Genomic DNA, 21,832 nt, shown 5'->3' with positions numbered 1-21,832 from the left:
TATGGACTTTTGTGTCTTGTAGGACCTAACCGACCAGCTTTAGAGGCCTCATATAATAGGTGCCTCAATCCTCTTCATTATTAGTCTCTCTTTTCAACCTTGATTTGTACATACTAGCACTCATGGGCCTCCCTCGACTGACTAGCTATAGAGGCCTTATAATAGGTGCCTCGGTCCTCTTCATTATTAGTCTTTGTTTTTAGCCTTGATTTGTACATACCAGCACTCATGTGCCTCCCTTGTGCTCTACCTTTAATCATATTTAGGTTCTTAATCATCTGCAGTCTACTGTCTACATATATATGTTGTTTTATTCTTTGTTTTCAGATTTACAACAGTAGCACATAAATCTCACATGATATCAGAGCTTAGAATTGCTCTAGGACTTGTGTTTTTCTTCATGATTCTATTATTTATAGATTTTTTTCTTCTTCTAGGAAAAAGATCCTTATATTAGTTAATGAAAAACAATCGCGATGGGCTAAATACAACCACCAAGGGCTAGATACAACCTTGCCTCATGTACAAGGCCGGGAGCAAATAATCAAAAGGTGGAGAAAGATGCACTTTTCCTCTAATTGGCCGCTCTATGAGGAGAAGGTTATCTCATACAAGGGCCAGGGGGTAGGGGGATAACCACACGTAGTCTGTAATGTCAAATGGTATCACCACCTTTGTTGGTGAAAAAAGTGCCAAGCCGCCAGAGCCTCAAGAAAGCTTCCCATCGCTTCTGCATGCAACTTCTTTCATAGATCGTGGAGGGTATGGATGATGTCAAGCCAAATGCTCTTGATGGACTTTGCATGCGGAGTGTCGGTATCCTCGATGGCTTCGTTGCATCTAGCTCGTTATATGTGCTAGGCTGCAATGCTACTACAAATCTCCCATCTTTGACATGAGCTTGGTCCCAAGTGGTCAGTAGATGGGGTTGTGTGATTGGTACTACCGAAATGTGGAGGTGAGAAACTTGAAGGGCTAGCCTTCCACCATCCTCCTCATAAGCCCTGACAACCTCAACCTTTGTGGCCCAAGCAACGATGTCCCATGTAATGATTTGGGTTGAGGCCCTATCCATCGTAAAGATGCGGAGAATACGTTGCCAAACTTGCTAAGCCGTTGGGCAATCCCAAAGGCAATGTCATTGAGACTCTTGAGAGTGGTTGCACCTCGTGCAAGTTGTTGGTCGATCACCAATGGCCAACCACGTGCTAACCACCAAACTCTTGTGTGCCATCAGCCAAAGAAAGAGGGTGATCTTTTGAAGCCAAAAATTGTCCCAAAGCCTCTTCCAAAAGTTTGAGAGGAAACGTTGGGAGAGGCCTTGTGTGACTGCCAATGTACTGTTGTTGTTGGGGTGCTGTCCATCTCTAGCATCTGAATCTTGCGGCCTAGCCATGTTGTATATATAAAAAAGGGGGCATCTAGAGTATCCTCTCGATCAGTCGGATCATGCCAAGGCCACTCTCCCAGGTCCCATTGGAGAGGCGTGAGAGGTCGGCTCTCCCATACCCATCGCCATAATCTCTCCTTGGCCAACTCGGTCGCGGGCGGGGGGTCTATGTGCCACTCACGTGGCTGAAATCAAGTCACCCTCACCCACTGTAAGGTGCAGCCATTGAAATCCTCCAAGGGCGGCTTGGATCTAATCTACCTTGGGGACCAAAAGTAAAAGTGAGCAAACCATTGCCCTCATCTGCTCCATGGATTGCCAAAAGAATATCATGCCTAGTAAACATGCCTAGCCACATTGGGGGAGGGGTTGTGGCGGGTCTAGGATAGGTGTCAGCCACTCTTGAGGAATAGCAGAGTCGATGTCAATACTGAGCCTGTCTCTACCTCGGATCCTTGCCATACCTCTCTTGAACCTTCGGGGGTACTTGCTTGTATGCAAGCCACTCCATAGGATCCTTGCCATACCTCTGTTGAACCTTCAGGGGTACTTGCTTGTATGCAAGCCAATCTCCATAGGACCTTGCAGGTCCTATGCTCAACGTGCCCCACGATACATGAGGTCGGCGAGTCCCCAACATGTGGCCACTAGGTAAACGGATCAAGCAGTTCCAGATCAATGGTTGTCTCGAAACCGCTCCTGAGGCAATCGGAGCTAGTTACCTAAGGGTCGACTTGAGGTGATCCCAAGCTTGGAGTAAACTAGCTGTAAATCTGTCCTCAAAAGCGAGGCTAAATTTGCGGGCTCGCATCTTTGTAAAGATCCATTTGGTACTTTGCAACCAAGAGCTCCCTAGACTCAGGGTGGGGGTTGAAATTCGAGCCAAGAGAAAGGCCTTCCAAGGCTCACCACCAAGGAGTCCTCTAATAGTTCATTGTGTCGGCCCATAAGAAGTTTTGGATCAACCGATGTACCTGACCAATACATGCTCTAGAGAAGGCCAACAAGCAAGAAGTAATGTACCTTATGGTGGCAAGGAGGACCTGGTTCGCCACTAGGGATAGCCTTGCAAAACTCCAATACAAAAGCTTCTTTCGAAGGCTCAGAAGAAGAGGGCCGAGTTGCTGCTCCTGAGAGATATCAATGCCCACTTAACATCCAAGATAGCGAACTGGAGTGCTCCTCGGGATCCACTGAAAAGCCTCAACTGGGCACCAAGTCAGGATGGGTGTAGAGCCCACCTAGAAACCACATGACTTGTGCTTTGATCTGCGCTCTTGGTGCACGACAAAAGATCTCAATCGCCTCAATGAATCTATGGAGATTCCCCACAATTGGTGATAGGTAAGATGTGTCATCTGCAAACTTTGAGTCCAGCAACTCCTCTTGAGTACGGAGGGGGAGACGCAATCCTTGGAGGCTCATCTCTTGAGTTGAGAGAAATCTTCTCATGGCCTCGATGACGAATAGGAAAAGGTAAGGTGCTAGAGGACAACCCTGTCGAACCGAGCGAGAGGGTAAATCTGTCGCCCACGAGATCCTTGAATGAGAACCTGACTATGAGAGGTTGAGTAAACTTGAAACACTGCGGATCCACTCCACGAGGAATCCCATCCACCTCATTGTGCCCTCCAAAAGGCTCCAATCAACCCTATCATAAGCTTTCTCAAAGTCTAGGAGTAGCTTTATGAGATTTTTTTGCCACGTCCTAGCCGAAGTTGTTGCCTCCCAAAAGTTGAAGATGTTGTCCAGAATGCTCCTATCTTGACGATGTTGTCCAGAATGCTCCTATCTTGAACAAAACTTGTTTGAGTGTCATTGATGGTGTTTGGGAGGAAAGTCTTAAGTCTCTTGTTGATGGCCTTGGCCAAGATTTTGTAGGTGGTCCCAAGGAGGGTGATGGGTTTCCATTGCTGGATCTCCAATCTATCACCACCCTCCTTAGGAATCAAGTGTATCAAACCCTCTGAAAAAGCCTCTCTGGCATGGCACTTGTGATCATAATCTCATTGAAGGCAACTCGAAGGCCGCCTTCCATGAGGTCCCAATGGCGAAGAAAGAAACTGGAAGCCTGTCCGTCCTCGGGCATTTGCCCTTAGAAAGAGCCATCAATGCCTCCTCCAGCTCCTTTGTAGAGAAGGGAGTCAATAAGAAAGATCGAAGAGCGGGGGGAACCACCTCTCTCGTGTGCTGCTAGACCCTGCCGCGCGCATCCATCCCCTATGGGGATAATGGGGCACCCGTGTGTGAGGAGAGATAAGAAAAAATCAATGGCGATGGCTCTCACATGAGGGGGATCAGAAACAATAGCTCCATCTTGACCATGCAACTTGCGAATACCATCTCTCCTCCTATGGGGGGCCAGTTATCTCAAAGAAGTCCCTCGTGACTCTATCGCCGACCTGGGTCCCAAAGGAAGCCCTGGCAAGGTACTTGTACTCTCCTCAATGGATCTGATCTCCGTGCGGGCGGCAGCAACTGACTCTCAATCCAAGGGCTATTAGGGGAACTTGCTCGAAGTCGTTGAAGAGAAGCAAGACCCCTCCTCAAACTCCTCTCTTGCTCATGAAATCCCTCCAATCTGCATTGAGCTACCTCTTGCAAAAAGCTGCGGATCTCCCTAAGGCCCACGTCCAAGGTGCTTGTTTGTGACACAGAGCCTGAAGTAAAGTCCAGACCCGCCCAAATCTGCTTTATCGTGTTGTTGCAGATCTTGGGGTCTTGAATAAGGCTGTCTAGAATCCTAGAGCTCATGTGCTTGTCCTGCCTCCAGGGATCCTCTAGGGATTAAATAACCGGAACGTGATCCGAAAATGTAGTACCTGGCAAGATACCGATCATGTCCCCATGGCTGCAAGCCCACTCATCCATATAAAACTTGTCAAACTCTAGAGAGGTTTGGGTCGGTGCGCCTCTTATCCGACTTTGAGAAACACAAGCTCCTAGGGCTATGCCCAAACTTTGGAAGATCCCAAGGATCTTGTCCCTTGAGTGCCAATATCAACTCCTCCCATGCAGAATACTTTGCGCCTGAGACTGTGGCCGTGCCTCCTTTATGTCTGTCATGTACTACCTCAATCATGTTAAAGTCTCCACCCATGCACCAAAAGTCAACCTAAGGAAGGGCTTGAGAGACTGTGCTATAGAAAATGGGATAGTAGTGACCATTTCCATGTGGATGTCTCGAGCCTTGCATATCAGTTGCATTTTAGCATAGCTTGGAGAGCATAAGATGATTTTTCCTATTAGATTTTCTAGTGAGTGATAGTAGTGACCACTATTAAAAGAGCTAGTCATGGTATATGATGCTATAAAGAGATTTCAACATTATCTTTTGCTTGTGAGTGATGGTGATGAGTGGGCTACCAAAGAGGATTCATAATCTTCTATATGCTAACCTCTATAGACTAACCTCACACGACCCTTGTAGAAACTTGTTATGTTTGAGTGGACCAAAGAGTATGAATAAGCTTATGATAAGCTCAAACATACATTTCCAGTTTGAGTGGACCAAAGAGTATGAATAAGCTTATGATAAGCTCAAACATACATTCCCAACTGCACAAATCTTATAAGCACCAAAGAGGGATGTAATTTTCCATGTCCATGTGGACGCCTCAAGCTTTACAATCAGTTGTGTATATTAGCATAGCTTAGAGAGCACAAGATGGTTTTTCCTATTAGATTTTCTAGTAAGTGATGGTGAGATCAACTACACCACCATAAAAAGAGAGGGGTTAGCCATGGTGAGATCAACTATACTACCAGAGAAAGAGGGGGGCTAGCCCTGGTACATGTTATAAAGAAAGCATATACCATGGTGAGTGATAGGAGAGAACAACTATACCACCACGGAAAGAGAGGGGCTAGCCATGGTATATGTTGTAAAGAAATTATAATATTATCTTTTAACTAATGATTTTATACTCTTTTGTGGATCACCAAACTTTGTAGCATTTGGTGAGGAATAAACCCTATACATCTGGAAGGATCCTTGTGGAGTTTGATTTCATGATGGTTATTCAATCACCAAAAGGGATTGCATCATGTTTATGATGATCATTTATTCGATAATGGATAGCTAATTAGAGTTGATGACCCTCCCAATGCTCCATTGTTTTAGCTCAACTTGGTGCCAAAGTGGGGTGAGGAAATTGCTCGCTATTTGGCCAACAAACTTCCACAAAGGCACTTTTGATCAACAAGGGCATGATTAAACAACTTATCAAGGAAGCTTCCCCTTATTAATTAATAGATCAAAGGGATTTTTGATCAACAAGGGCATGATTAAACAACTTATCCTTTAATTAATAGATCAAAGGGATTTTTAATCAATAAGGGCATGATTAAACAACTTATAAAGGAAGCTTCCCCTTATCAAATTAATAGAAAAAGATACATATAAGAGTGGAAAGGATAGAAATTCGAGAAGGTGTGTGCGAGGGGGTGAATTTCTCTCCACTCTAGAACAAGCAGACATGCTGGGTAGTGGCTGTGGACATTATGTTGCTGAAACAATGACACAAAAGGTAATGCAAGCTGACTTATGGTGGCTGAATTTATTTGGCATCTTAGTCGAGTTTGTTAAAGTGATGTGATGAGAATGCCAAAGATTTTATGTTGTGCTCAAGAGACAGACAGAATTTCCTCAACATCAAGCATCATCGTTTCTGACACCAATCATTGTGCAACAACCCATTGGACTTTGTAGATCCTATTAGTACATTGTTTTGAAACCAATCGTTATTCAACAACTCTTAGAAAAGTGGGGCATTGGACTTTGTAGATCCTATTAGTATATTGTTTTTAAACCAATCATTATTCAACAACCCTTAGAAAAGTGGGGCATTGGACTTTGTAGATCCTATTAGTACATTGTTTGAAACTAATCGTTATTTGAAAATTGGGACATTGGACTTTGTAGATCCTATTTTAGTACATTGTTTTGAAACCAATCATCGTTTAACAACCCACTACACTTTGTAGATCCTATTAGTACATCGTTTTGAAACCAATCATTGTTCAACAAACCTTTAAAAAGTGGGACATTGGACTTTCTAAATCCTATTAGTATAGTAAAAGCAACACCAAGCTCAATACAATATAAATCATTGTTCAACAACCCTTTGAAAAGTGAGGCATTGGACTTTGTAGATCTTATTAGTATAGTAAAAGAAACACCAAGCTCAATACAATATCATTGCCATAGGTTACTGACCAAATGGGTTGAAGCCAAAAGGCTACATATAAAGTTGATGATTTATTGGTAGTGGAGTCACCTAGAGTGATGAACAATATTCAAAATGGTGATGATGTTTGTGAAGTATCTACACTTCTTAACACAAACGCTAATTGTAATCGCATGGAAACTCATTTTGAACAATATTCAAAATGGTGATGATGTTTGTGAAGTATAATATCATGTCTTATGAAACCTGGACCAAACCGAAAAATTATATCTCACGAAAACTCAAGCATGAAGGTTAAACATGTCATAGGTATCTCATTCCACATAAAGTCTAACCATGTGGAAGGTAACTTCTATGTCATGAGAAATACTAGAATGATGAATGAGGAATTGTTTTTAATAATGGCAAAACATTAATGTTATATCCACTTGGAAAGAATGCAAATTACATTGTAGACAAAGGTGGGAAAATTAGATCTTCTAATGCGAGGCCCTGTGGTCTTGTGTCTTCGACCCATCCCAACCATAATACCATCTATTGAACCCTTGTCTTTGGCTAATCCCTTACCCTCTTTCTCAATAGCCAAACCAATCACTCCGACCCTTGAACCTTTGAGCTTATCAACTCAAGCAAACTCTCATGATCACTCCAAACATGCCATACATCTAGGAGTGACGAGTGTATTGAGCTCAGGGAAAGAGGCTATACCACATCGACTGCATATTTGTGGTGAGCTTCCTATGGTGAGCTTTTTTGCTATTTTGGTGAGCTTATTTGTCATCACAAACCACAATTACAATATTGTCTATTATTGTGAGTTCTTTTGCCATATATTTGTATCTATACATATCCTAGCTTATCAATTATTTAACAATAGTATTAATACAACTTTAAATATCCATATGAAATAGTACTGATCATTGTGATTGAAGCAATTATATTTTAATTCACTTCATCAGCTACTAAAAGATAATTGTTTTGGTACAATTATAAAGCTTATGTCTAACGTAATTGATTGTGGCCTTGATTGATAGTGGTAGAGATCAAATAAGTCACTTTCTATTTAATGTGATTTTTGAAATTTATTCTTTAAAGATTAAGTGTATAACTTATAGAGTAGGTTTGTGATTCTACAATTCATCGAGCATAGGGTCAAATCTTTAAAGAAGCAATAGAGAAATACACTTTAAACCAAAAAAGAATGGAAGATCTATGAAATTCATTGAGAAATAGACAATGACAAACAAAAAGACAAAGTGTCACAAATCTAATCCTCAGACACAACAAAGTCTCTCAAATAGCTACATTACAACCAAATGCAAATTCAAAGTACCATCGCCACACCACACCATAGGCACAAATTCTATGATATCATAACAAAGCCACATCATAGCCTAGGCACGCACTCTACGATCAATGATAGGCAAGCATAAAAAATGTTGTTTTACAAAACCTTGTCACAAATATTATCATAAAATATCGACAAAATCAATGTTAGTATGTCGATAATGGATTCCCCTTCCATGGTGAAGGTGAAAACCAACCATCTACAAAAGAAACTCAATTCATACTCGAAAAAAAAAAACTAACACACATTTAGCTTTATAATTTTGCTAACTTGCAAAACACCAAACATAACTAAACATAGTAAAGTCTCTCAAATACATCACTGGTGCATGGTCAAAGTATCATATCCACATCACACCATAACCACAAATTCTATGACAAATTTCTCATCACAACATACCCACATCATAGCCAAGCATAGCAAATATTATTAGACAAAATCCTGTCACATGCACTATCATAAAATCTTGACAGAGTGACATCATCAATCCATAACATGTCTCTATGAGATCATGAGACTAATAGGTCTACGAGATCAATGTAACCAAGCATAGCAAATACTGTTAGATAAAATCTTCACATATTTTGACAAAACGACATCATAAAATCCTATCACAAGTACTATCATGAATCTCGACAAAATGATGTCGTCAACCCAAAATATATTTGTTAGATCATGGGGGCAAAAAGTCTATGAGATCATGGGTTATAAAAGCTATCGCTATCCTCAATCCCCTTATCTTGCCCAGGCAACATGCGCTCTATATTGAACTCTCTGAGATGGGCATCAAAAACCGTAGTGTCATAATCGACACAAACAATGCCGTCCCATCTCTCTGCTCAAACAACACCAAGTCCTCCGTATCCTGCAAATATGTCAATAACAGATTCCCCTTCCACAGTGAAGGTGGAAATCAACCATCTACAAAAGGAACTCAAATATGATATTGGCATGCATACTATAAAAAAAAGACTGATACATATATAGCATTATAATCTTCTGCCAACCTGTAAAACTCCAAAGCACGCTCTGCAGGACCACGAAGTCTACCCTAACCATGATATGTGGCTGATAGAGGCTCCATGAGTACTCCATTGTTGGCCTCGAATGTCTTTTAGTCAATACCCTCTCCACAAATTCTATCATATTAAGGGTTTATTGCCCTTCCTATAGAACATCCCAATCACAAGCGCCTCCACCTATAAAGTAATAACTGCATATATGATGTAGTAATACTTTACCAGATGGTAAAAATTTAATTTCATCATCGTGTGATGTAGTAGCTCACCCTCTCCTTAGTGGACCTCCGAGCGTAATCTGTGGCTAGTATATAATGGAGACTCTACTTCATCTTGAATCCTCACTTTGTGGCATGGTGTTGGACCACTCCAAAGTGGTCCAACGAGCATAATACTATGTACGAACCCGAATCGGCCACATAAGTGTTTGCCAAGAGGGAAACCTTAGATGACAAAGCAATGGAGAATGTATTCCAATCTCGCACCTTCAACAATACAACGACAAAAAACAATAAATCTTTGACTACATTAGTGAGAGGCTCAAGTCAAAGTGATCGTGAAATTTAATACAAGCCCTCTTCTCATCAATAGACTCTATCAAAACATTTGTTGGAAAACGCAACCCACTAGCTTTCACCTTTTGTAGAAACATTGCAATTCTATAAAAAGAGCAACATAAAAAAAAATCTCAATTCACAAAATTCAAGCGAGATGCATGTGAGTAAATGTCAAGGTAAGTACAAACCTAGCCTCTTGTGAAGTTAAGTTCACAATGTCTGCTAAGAGAGACATTCCATGGCTTCTATTTGTGACACAAGCATCACCTTGAAAAAAGCACACCGAAAGAAAAATAAGTTGAGAGAGTTTCCCTTTTGGGAATCAACCATAGCACAACAATGTCTCAACAAATACAAACATGAACTTGGAAAAGATCATGAAAATCATGTATCTGAAGTCATAAATGATGCTTCCTTTGAACTTCCTCTTTGTCGAGGATGAGGCTTTTGAGCTCAAATAATCAAGACTCATTCTTAATAGAAGATTCCACCACTCTACTTGTCGTATTTTCCCTTGAGCTTCTCTTAGATGCCGACCCCACCTCACCAACATTCTCCGATGATTGATTTATGTGACAATGCTCTTAACAATAAAAAAAAACTTCAAAAACATTAAAAACTTCTAGATACATGCCTTTTTACTAATGCAATTCAAAGTACCTTTATAGAATATTGCTTCATCCCTTGGATACTCTCCTAGTGGGTATTCCAACCACCAAGGGCAATATTGCATCTACCATTCATTCATGCCACAATCCTGCATCCATTTTGAATACATGCTTGTCTCCCCATCTATATTGAGCCAATCCTTTGTCACTTCGGGAAGACTTTCAAGAGTGGTCTTGTCATGGACCTTAACCAACCACCTTATACATACAAACTTAGAATCTGTTAGAATCGAAAGCAAAAAAAGACATATCATGGTATTGCAAAGAGTATTTCATATTTCACCTATATAGGACACGCTTGGATGACTCCTCAAGCTCTGGTTGATTCTTTTCACCTTCTTTATTCTTGAATTTCCCCCATAGCTCTACAAAGGCCTTGTATATGTGCTACTTTCTCTGTCTACTAAACCAAAGGTCAAAGCCTTCTGGCAATCCATTTTCAATGTTTGCTTTTACTAAACCAAAGGTCAAAGCCTTCTAGCAATCCATTTTCAATGTTTGCTTTTAGTTTCTTACAATGGTCATACACAAAGCACCAATAGACCTCCTTGCACATATGGATATGAAAATTCTCTACACTATTGTACCGAAAAGCAATGCTGTCTTTCAACTTTGTAGTGACCATAGAGTGTAATATTTCCTTTATTCTATCCACAAACATAAACAACATAAGATGATAAATAGAACACAATAACCATTTGCACATGCATGTTTTGAAAGATACCTTTTGGGAGGGATTCTTGTGCTGACTAAGGAGTGCAGCTTATCCTTTGTCAATCCAACCAACTCCTTCTCTTGTTTCCAATTGTAGTTAAATAAGATTGAGAAAAAGGCTGGCCCATTTCTTGGATTTGCAATTGCAAGCATCTTACATAGAAATAAAACATCAATTTGTGTCTACATGATCACACAAAGACAATTGAAGGAGGCAATTATCACCTTATAGGCACGTTCTTTAAATGTCCTTTCCACCTTGGCTATTGCCGCACTCTTCCTATCAATAGAGGTATCAATGGTCATGTATCTAGTAATCTCCTCAAGATCTTTCTCCACAGAAGCATCAAACTCACTCTACCAATTCAAATACACAAGAAGTTCTTTACTTAATCATCACTCACAAAGAAACCTTTCAAAGTTTAAAAACATGAAGATTACCTTCCAAACTAGCTGGGCCAATGTACCATGTGTCAGAATACGCAGCGGAGATGATGACCAAATTTGGGAACACGAGCAAAAACGCAGGCAGAAAAACAACACAAGAGAGAGAGAGAGATGTAGGCGTGTAACTCTGCTCTATATACACAAGAAGATCCCGAGAAATGATACAAATAGTGGTATGGGGCTGGGGGCCTATATATATGCCCCCACATCAGCAGTCGGCCTGCAGATGAATGCCCACGACTCAGGAAATCCAGTCGGCCAGCAACCCAGTAGCCCATGACTGATGAACATACAGTCGGCCAGCACTGGAGTGCTCCTGGCATCCTCTGGCAACCCTTCCAAGCCTCAGAAAAATGGAAAAAATACGGGGAAAAATACAGGGAGTGAGGAAAAATGATAAAACACCTGATAAGGGCGAGCACACCCACAACAAAGGCCCTGGTGTATAAATCTAGACAGGAGATGACTTCTAACACCCCCTCTCAGCTCCTGGCTGTGTAACCAACCACTGGGAGCTGGGGTGCCGCCTGAGCAAATCCTGAGAGAGCAACTTCGTGAAGAGGTCCACCGTACTGTCCTCCGTCGCATGCCGCAGAAATCACAGGAAACGCAATCCTGCCTCCCAAAGAGACATCTGCAACCATGAGCTCAACCGCCTCATCAAGAAGCTCCCGTCCAATCTGGTGTCCATCAACCAGATCAATGAACCATACAGCTTCTGAGTCATAGAGACATCACACTGCTCACAAGGATCAACACCTGTTACGGTGCACAAACAAGTCCTGGAAACCTGATGAAACCTGTCAACCACCCCCTCTGAATCCGGAACCACAAAGCCTGGAGAAACCACCTCCTTCTGCAAGTAAGCACCTGCCACCTGCCTGGCTTTCCGAAAGGTCCCCGTGGAAAGAACATCCTCAACAACTGGAAGTTCTATGTCCCGAACACTACGAGACATCAGAGCATAAGTGACCTGTTCAGCTTCCTCTGGCTCACGAACACAAGAACTACCAACATCAGTACTGGAAAGTTCCTGCCAACTGCTGCCATCTACTGGTAAGCTATCCACCACCTGGTCTCGGAAAGCTCGCACCTGCAGCGTATCCACACACAAGTGGCCATCAACAGACTGCCACTCATCACAAACCTGAGGACCTGGGAGAGAGAGTGCTGAAAGCCTGTAAACTCCATTCTCCACTCCGCCTTCCCAGACCACTTGGCTTGTTGCTTTGTCCCAGAGAGCAACAAAATGCTCATCAAACTCCACCCGTACATCAATCTTGCAAACCTGATGCACTGACAACAGATGAAAACCAAGTGCCAGAACATACAACACCTGGGAGGAATGCTTCCCCTCTCTGCCATTGGGAACTATCTCCATCCTGCCCTCACTGTGAACTGGGATAGTGGACGTATCCCCAGTAAGAATATGACCAGAAAGCCTGCAGAGATCCTGTAAACCGAAACGGAAAGGAGTCGTGTGCCTGGAAGCACCACTATCGAGAATCCACTCCCTAGTATCCGTTGCGGAGAGTCCTCCAATCTCCTCCCTGCCTAAAGAAAATGAAGCATCGGTGTCCATCACCTCCAGGTGCACAAAAGCTAGAGTCTTCATGATTGCTGCTGAGAAGTCTTCACTCTTCTCGGTCTTCCGCTTGGGACACTGCCTCCAATAGTGGCCTTTCTCGCCACAATCATTACAGGTCCTCTCTGCCTTCAGTTTCTCGCGGTCAGCATCGGACTTCTTCTCAGAAGACTTCTCCGATGAAGCCTTCTCTTTGCCCGAGTTACGGCCTTTCGACCGTTGGCTAGTAAAGGCCTCCGAACCTCCACCCTGAGGAGGGTTCGTGAATCGTTCCTCCTGGTCCAGGACCATGGGCACAAGCTCCTCCCACGTGATGGTGCTGAGCCTAACACTGGTAATCAACGACGAGTAAAATGCTGAGTACGAAGAGGACAAATGTGACAGCAACGTGATGGCCATGTCCTCTGACGATATCTCCTTCCCAGCCTGAAGAACTTCCTGTTGAAGAGCCTGCAGCTTGTTAATATGCTCCCGCATTGTCGACGACTTTGCACGGCTCATAACCCGCATCTGTACTTCCAAGGAAATCCTCTTCATGGGTGATACCCTGTTGTAAAGTGAGGCCAAATGCTGCCATATACCTCTGGCCAGCGTCATATGCTTTACATGATTGATTACCTGTGGTGTGCAGTTGAGGAAAATAAACGAACGGACCCTGGCGTTGACACGATCCCACATCTGTGTCTGGGCCTCCCGGTCCTTCCGGATTAACGGTAACTCCCCTTTCTCTACTTCCGACCGTGGAACACCAACGACGACGAAATCGGCGAGGTCGTAAGACTCCAGAACAGATTCCATCATCACCTTCCATATGCCGTAGTTGCTCCCGTCCAACTAACGGTCCACCGAGAACGTGGGGAGTGTCGGGATCTTCACATGTCTCTGGGCCATCTCAAACAGATCTGCCATAGCGGGGATGTACTCTGAAAAGGGTGGGTGGGTGGAAACAAAGAAGAACTAAAACCTGCAAGTGGCTGTCCAGCAAATCAGCCCGCCTTCCTCTCGCTTCTCCTCTTCCCGATCAGCCCAAAACAGTCCACCAATCAGCCACAAAACAGTCCCCCTCTTGCTCACACAAATCCCAAGACCTATCTAGAGCCTAGGGCTCTGATACCATGTCAGAATACGCAACGGAGATGATGACGAAATCTGGGAACACGAGAGCAAAAACGCAAGCAAAAAAACAGCACAAGAGAGAGAGATGTAGGCGTGTAACTCTGCTCTATATACACAAGAAGATCCCGAGAAATGATACAAATAGTGGTATGGGACTGGGGGCCTATATATATGCCCCCACATCAGCAGTCGGCCTGCAGATGAATGCCCACGACTGAGGAAATCCAGTCGGCCAGCAGCCCAGTAGCCCACGACTGATGAACATACAGTTGGCCAGCACTGGAGTGCTCCTGGCATCCTCTTGCAACCCTCCCAAGCCTCAGAAAAATGGAAAAAAATACGGGGAGTGAGGAAAAATGATAAAACACCTGATAAGGGCGGGCACACCCACAACAAAGGCCTTGGTGTATAAATCTAGACAGGAGATGACTTCTAACACCATGAGCCCTTTGAGCCACCTATCTTCCGCTCACATGCAAGCTCAACCTCAACCCAATGTCGATATTCTACTAGTAGACCCCTTAATAGGCCGTGCCAAACTTTTAAAAGATAAAGACATCTTGAGAGAAATTTGTGGCCACCGTGGTCCAAGCAATACTATTATAACAACCATCATTTGTTTCTCAAAAACTTTCACAAAACATCATGAACCCCATGCCATAGATATAGTTAGGAATATAGAAGAATACTTACTCATTTTGGGCTCGTAGTGTAAGCAATAGCTCACCCTCTGTATCACAATCTACATGCACAAATGCCTCCATTCACCATAGAGTATTCTGCAAATCATAATGACCATTAAGAACTGTCTCTAATAAAAATAAATGAGAAAATCATGAAAGAAGGTCACTTGTACCTCTCTATTGTATCATCAAAAACCATATTTTTAGACGATGATTTCCATCCCACACTATGAATTTCTTGCCGCCCGCCGCGAAGATCCTTCCACTCTAGAGGGAGCTCTCTTTTAAACTCATTATTAACCTTTCTCCATAGAGAGCCCCATTCTTCAAGTTCATCATCAGTAACCAATTGTTGATCTTCTCTTGGCTTTTTCGATGATAGTAGAAATGGGACAGACAAAACATAATATCTAGATCTTCTAAACTTAGCTACCAAGGCATCGACGCTAACCACCACTGCTCTAATTACCTCATTTGGTAGAAGCTTACACAAAGGAATACTCAGGGGATCACTTTGATGCTTCTCTATGAACCCTTCTATTACCTCTTCTAATAGCCTCTCCGGAATCTCTTTCTCAAAGACAAGTGGATGATTTGGAGGTCGATCAACAACAGTGACACTATCCTCCACTATAGGTGCAACATCCTGATTCACTTGCACCTCATGACTCACATCATCCCTCTCATTCTCTTGATTCTCTGCATTGTTTCCCTCCAAAATAAAGGGCATCAAACCTCTGTGCTTATGTCTTTTGCTTGAGATGGATGAGCCCATTGACTCATGAGCAAGATTCCTATGGCATGTCTGTCCCGATATGAGAACATAGCTCGTAGTGGCCTCTATGGTGTACAACAAAACCCAAATTATATTCGAAAACCTTTCATACATGAAAAACCTCATGAATGTAACAATAATAAAAATCATCACTAACTCCGAAGATTCTTGCTAGGAGGAGATGGAACCATTCTTAGATGCTTGCTAGGACGATCTGCAAGGTGGAATGAAAAAACTCTCTAGGAAACCTACAAAGGCCAACATCCTTCATATATAACAAGTCTATTTTCACAACCACCACCTTCCTGTGTCCCAATTCGACATATGTTCATCTTCCTTTGTCTTAAATGAATAACTAAGTCTTAGATCATTACCAAAAAATAGCAAATGAACCTAAACATGGGCTACATCCTTTGGAAGATGAAAACTACATGTAATGGCATATGTGTTAAGTTAAATCGTTAAGTAACAACAAATGGTTAAGTTAAATGTGTAATGTGTTAAACAAACAACCATCTCCTCCCTTGAAACTGAACAGAAACTTAGACATGCCCTCCATATAAAAATCAAACCAGCAGATACATACCCTCCCTTGAAAAGTAACACAAGACTAATTGAAAAGACCAAGACTCTTAACAAATGGCTCACCTCGGTCACTTAGTTAAAGAAATAAAGTAGTCAAGACCTGGAAAATTCTATTGCTAGGCTCTAACACCTGGAGGGCAGGTTCCGGTGGTATGCAACAAGGGAAATTTGGTGAGAAATCATGTGTTGGACTACCCTCAATCCCAAGAGGAGCTATTGGCTGGAAGCCGTGGGATGGTGAGCTAGCCCCCTCCTCATGAGGTCTTGGATTTGTCGAGGTTTTACTGTTGCAATAATTACAAGCTAAAGCAGGTTCAACCTTGTTATACACATCAAGTTTAGGTCAAAAACCCTAATTCAAAACTCATGCAAAATCGAACTACGGATACATACCTCCCTTGAGAAGTGATGCAAAATCAAGCTGCTATACCAACCGATTTTTGTCTCAGCGCCCATTGATGGTTTCCCCTTTGCGTTGTGGCCTCCCCATTGTGCTGAACTTGAAGAGAAGAAGCTCATAGGGCAAAGGAGAGAGGCGAGCGAAGGCAACACGGTGGTCTCAGCGCGCGCACTGATGGTTTCCCTTTGCGCTGATCGCCTCCCCATAGCGCTGAACTAGAAGAGAAGAAGCTCATAGGACGAAGGAAGGAGACGAGCGAAGGCAGCACGACGGTTTCAGCGTGCGCACTGATGGTTTCCTCTTTGCTTTCACTTACCCTAGCTCGAACTAGATGAGGTGTTAAATGTTAAAATATTAATATATTAGATAAAATGTTAAACGAGCAATAAAAAGCTAAGTGTTAAATGTTAAAAGAACATTGAATGACCATTAAAATGAGTAGTAAAATGTTAAAATATTAGAAAAAATGGTCTAAATGAGATATCTATATGTTAAAATATTAGAAAAAAATGAGCGTCGTCTAGGCTTGTCAGAACTATTAAAGTTTTTCACTTAATATAACAATTATGGTTAGAACATGTGTACACGTTATAGAAGAACGACAAAATTATGATAGAATATATGATGGTTGTGATTTTTAATTGCTTTTGATAGTTTGGCAGGCTTGGTTATGATTTCTCTCCTCCAATATTTAATAAGAATACAACTCATACAGTGAATTAGGTGGTCATACATAGGAATTATATTACTGGATTATGCAAAGTTTTTTACCTTTATGCATTCTGCAAAGTTTCTTACGTGGATTTAAAAATATATATGTAATAAACAAAGAAACAATATAAATGGAGAATGTTAATTCTTGGATATAAACAACAATTTGAATCTTATTTTTGCATGGGTTTTCTGCTATCCTTGTGTGTTCTCCATTGAGACCCAAATGGCAACTACTGCTATTGTCAAGTGGGTGTGTGGAGATGTCCTGAAAGAGATGGAAATACCACTAGACTCAGGAAAGATATTGGTAAGCCAAGATTTTCTTGACCAATAGGTTTCATCTATGTATTTCTTCAAGAGCTTCAATGCAATAATTCAATGTGGGTGTGCTAAAAAACATGTTTTTTTTTTGTGCTTGATAGCTCCTTGTCTAGAGAGTATGTTGTTGATTTGGATTTGAAAATAGACAGTTCCTCTAAACCGATAATAGAGTTGAGTGATAGTAACAATTTTGAAAATGAAGAACTGCAAGCAGAGATGGCAAGTCCATCAACCATGTACATGTGAGTAAGTGACAATAGTGCATGAGATGATGTTAGCAAGGATTTCCCTCAATGTCCTCTAAATATCCTAGGGGATAAAGGTAAGCAAGCTCAAATTCACAAGCCTGATCATTATCCTTGTTTTGCTAAAGCAAAAAGTAGCTACCCTACTTAGGCAGCACATAACCAAGTTTCCTACAAGTCAAAGGGTTTAGCAGTTACCTAGGTTTTTTAATGGAAATTTAGTTTTTGAGTTCCCCCCTCCTGATGAGAGAGTAGACCATAAAATGGATGCAATGCAACACAAGTATGATGGGCATGTTTGGGCAAAGCCACATACTACTAACATGGCTCTACCAAACATCAAGGTGAGAATAAGTCATTGCATTGGGCACCTTGAATGTGGTAGGGTAGTTTGTTCTTATTACTTGAATCATGGAATATACAATAATGCTTTCTTCAAAAGGATTTTCGACTAAAAGAGTTGATCGAGGTACTAGAGTAGAAGAAGGAAACAATAAGATTACATGTACCCATTGCAAAGAAAAAGTCTATTGTATAGACACTTGTGATTGCTTTGTATAGTATGTGATGTCTGATGATCGATCATATACAAGGTTTATGGCGCATGTTGGAGAGCATAAGCATCTTGTTTTGCCAAGTCTTCTTAAGTCTTCATTGGATGACACAGAGAAATTAGTATATGACGTTGTAAGATCCAAATGACAATTGCAAAAGAGCGACTTCTACAGTTATTCTTTAGAGACGAGGATGTAAAGGACTTTGACATGGTGCCACTTGTCCAAGAGGAAAGGTATTCTACTAACCTATGGTTTTAATATATTCTTGTGACTCATTGCATGGATGAAATGTTTTTGACTACACTATTACAGGTTCAGAAGAATAGTGTCCAACACCAAGAAAAAATTACAGCCAATTGGAAGTGGCCTTGATGCAATTATCGTATGGCTTATCCTTTTATTCATGGTAGTGGATTTTTGGGCCAAGGACAAGATGACAAACGATGCTTTCTGTTCAAGATGTCAACAAAAGGCTTTACTTGGTAAATAGAATGCGTCAAGATGGCAATGGAGACCTAAAATATGCTTGGGTCATGTTTGATCACACCCATAGAATCCCAGATTGGAATACCATGGGAGCTCATGTTTATGTCCCAAGGTTGGTACATTTTTCCTTTAATTTTAGAGTGGATGTTAATATTAATTCATTGGCAACTCTAATATCATCTATTTATTTTTGACATCAATAGTGCTAGAATGATGATTTGACAATCGCTACATGTGAGATGAAAGAGGAGGATACAACAAGCCATATTCTATTCTGGGATATGATAAACAACATCATGGAGAAACATGGATTCCCAAAAGCTAACTTTTACGGCTTTATGGCTGATGAAGCTCAAGAAAATTGGTTAACAGTCAGAGCTGTCTTTAATAAAGGGCATACAATGAATGAAATGTCAGTGTGGGAGAGATCATGCCTCTTCCATTGGAAGTAGAGCTTGAATGAGCACACCAAGAAGTATATCACACCACTATACATGCAAGAACACAAAACAATGTGCGACAAATGGAGACTTTGTGAAAACAAAGAAGAGGCTTCCAAGGTCAGCGAGGAACTTTGCAATGTATAGAGAAATGGTATTGCCTTGGACAAGCACATTCCAGTATTGGACTCTTGGCTTGCATGGTGGGAGGCACGAATTGCCCATTGGGAAAACTTCATGAGTGCGGTAAGCTAACACCGAAAAAATTCCATAGTCATACCATAAGGTAATAGTTCACTTATGATTTGGTCTTTCTACATAGGTGGTTCGAAGCAAAGAGGAAGAGACCATGATGCCCCATACAAACCTGGCTAAGAGTGTCCATGGTAGCTGGTTGACAGGAGAAGGGTACAAGTCTAAAATTTCCTTGTATGATGCATGTGTCCATGGTAGCTGGTTGACAGGAGAAGGGTACAAGTCTAAAATTTCCTTGTATGATGCATGTGTCTCTGTCATTGTTGCCAATGTAATATTGCAAAGCGTGAAAGAACATGCTATACAATTGGGTCAGCATGTTAGGTCATCTTGGAGACATTGGGTGATAGGATAGCAAAGAAGGCAACACCATCTCCAGCTAATGTGGTTCATATAGTTGGAGAGGCAGTGTCTGATACTCCACTTTATGGGGCTCCTGGACCTCTGCATGGGGATTAAGAAACAATACAAAGAAAGAAGCATAAGAAATCATCCCACTATGATTGACCTAGAGGGCACCGAGTCTCATTGGCTAGGCTATGTGATGGTTAATAGAGGCAGAGGAAGCAGCAAGGGAGATGCCATAAGCTAAATTTCAATGCACCTATCAGCTCCCATTAGCATGGTGCAACCATATATTCAAAACCACGGAACGATCGAGAGAGTATTTTCCAACTACAGAAAGAACTACCAATGTGGGAGCACATGACACCATAGTACGTGAGCGTGATGTGCCAAAGAAAGCTTGGGCACAATAAGGAGGACCCATGTCAGTTACATAGTAACATGTATGGGAATTTTTGGTCCAAGGGTAAAGTGCAAGCAATTCTTACTTGCTTGTAGTAATGGTGTGCCAGCACCATGTTTTTGGGGCCAGAGGAAGCATTCAGGTGCAAGTGGTGTATGAGATCAATAGATGCAATTTTGTAACGACATGCTAGATCATACATGGAAATTGGACCACAACATATTGAGACCTACTCCACTAGTTCCTTTTATTTGGCTAGTGTACAAAGGGATAAATTTTCCCTTAACAAATTTTGTAAGCTAGAATTAGCAACTTTCAGGCCTGAAAAGGCCACTCAGGCACATGGCACATCACTAGCAGCGTGCAACATTGCAAAAAAAAAGGAAAGCATAACCACAAGTGGGAAAAATCAAAGTGGAGACATGGGATATCATAAACACCTTTGCAAAAGATTCAAGATGCGACTACATAGAAGTTTAAGGTGATAGCAGAGACAAAGAATAGGATCTCGCAAAATCAACATTTAAAGTACTTTCTTTTGCGTCTGAAAAGAGTGGAAGGGAGTACTTTCTTTTGCGTCTGAAAAGAGTGGAAGGGAGTACGAGGTGACAATCAAAATAGAACCTAAATGCAATTGCCTTGGTTTTCAACGAAGAGTGCATGGAAAGAAATCATATCTTGTTTGCAAGCACATTTACTATGTGTTTTTGCAAGTACTAGGGTTACACCAAAATGAAAACATGTTTATGCATCAGTCTGTAATACCAGAGAGAGATATCATGGCTTTGCTAATTAGGAATCGAAATTCTAGGACTTACTTCATTAGGAGATTGTTGCCATATATATATATATAGGCAGTGATGTGTGTGAACACACTTAGGACCGCCGGGGCACTTTTTCCCTCTTTAGGAGGTTTTTTCCCTCGGCTTGTATATACGCCCATCCTTCTAGGGCTAACTTATCTTTTATACATTGACACAATCTAATACTGTGTGTTGTGTGCATTCTTGCTTCTTCTTCTCCAAGCTTTGTGTGCTTTCCTGCAACCCTAATTCCAACAATTGGTATCAGAGCAGGCATCGGCTCCCAGGGCTACGCCGCCAGCACCCTCCGACTCACGTTCTCCGATTGAGGTGAGCTTTCATGAGCGCTTCCAGGTCCCTATACTTTGCAAATTAGTCCGTAGACCTTTACGTTCTCAGAAATCGCATCTGAGGTCGTTTCGGGCTCCGTTTTTGCATTTCAAGTTCTGCACAGGTGTTTTCGTCATTTTCTGCAGAAATTTTGACAGTGCAGTTTTCTGCAAAACAGACATACGTATTCTATTGTGGACCGTGCTACATAGCACGAGTTGTTTTCTGTTTAGTCTTTGCTTCATTACAGGCAGCTTTTGCATCAGTTTCAGTCAATGGCCATGGCTGATAACAGCAATGATGTATTTCGCATGTTGTCTGCTGAAGACAAACTGGATGGAGACAGCAACTACCCACTTTGGGCATACATGATACAGAAACTACCCACTTTGGGCATACATGATGCAGCATGTTTTGGTTGCAAAAGGAGTGTGGAACATTGTGCAGGGTATGGATG

General features: G+C 41.8%; 1 protein-coding gene across 6 annotated transcripts; it reads right to left on the bottom strand.

Annotated features, from left to right (window-relative positions):
• Positions 1-8,442: 8,442 nt before the first annotated feature.
• Positions 8,443-16,815, bottom strand: LOC147606646 (uncharacterized). Of its 6 annotated transcripts, XM_086791697.1 has the most exons (9): positions 16,511-16,815; positions 15,649-15,739; positions 14,727-14,812; positions 11,111-11,165; positions 10,896-11,038; positions 10,455-10,818; positions 10,164-10,369; positions 9,692-9,770; positions 8,443-9,605 (listed from the first exon to the last, which is right to left on the bottom strand). In XM_086791697.1, exons 3-6 carry the CDS (start codon positions 14,795-14,797, stop codon positions 10,611-10,613), a joined length of 477 nt encoding a protein of 158 aa, XP_086647823.1. In that variant the 5' UTR covers positions 14,798-14,812; positions 15,649-15,739; positions 16,511-16,815; the 3' UTR covers positions 8,443-9,605; positions 9,692-9,770; positions 10,164-10,369; positions 10,455-10,610. The 6 variants fall into 6 exon arrangements, 3 of the variants coding, with proteins under 3 accessions (XP_086647823.1, XP_086647824.1, XP_086647821.1); XM_086791698.1 differs by lacking the exons at positions 14,727-14,812; positions 15,649-15,739; positions 16,511-16,815 and adding exons at positions 11,327-11,356; positions 14,477-14,720 and having other exon boundaries at positions 11,111-11,242; XR_015264933.1 differs by having other exon boundaries at positions 8,443-8,848; positions 8,935-9,605; positions 10,455-11,165; positions 14,727-16,811.
• Between the last annotated feature and the right edge of the window lie 5,017 nt (positions 16,816-21,832).

Source organism: Cibotium barometz, chromosome 57 (genome assembly GCF_041138505.1).
Source record: "Cibotium barometz isolate CiBa-2024 chromosome 57, ASM4113850v1, whole genome shotgun sequence".
Lineage (NCBI taxonomy): Eukaryota > Viridiplantae > Streptophyta > Polypodiopsida > Cyatheales > Cibotiaceae > Cibotium > Cibotium barometz.
Note: the sequence above shows the minus strand (reverse complement) of the source record. Positions and strands in the feature narration are given on the sequence as shown.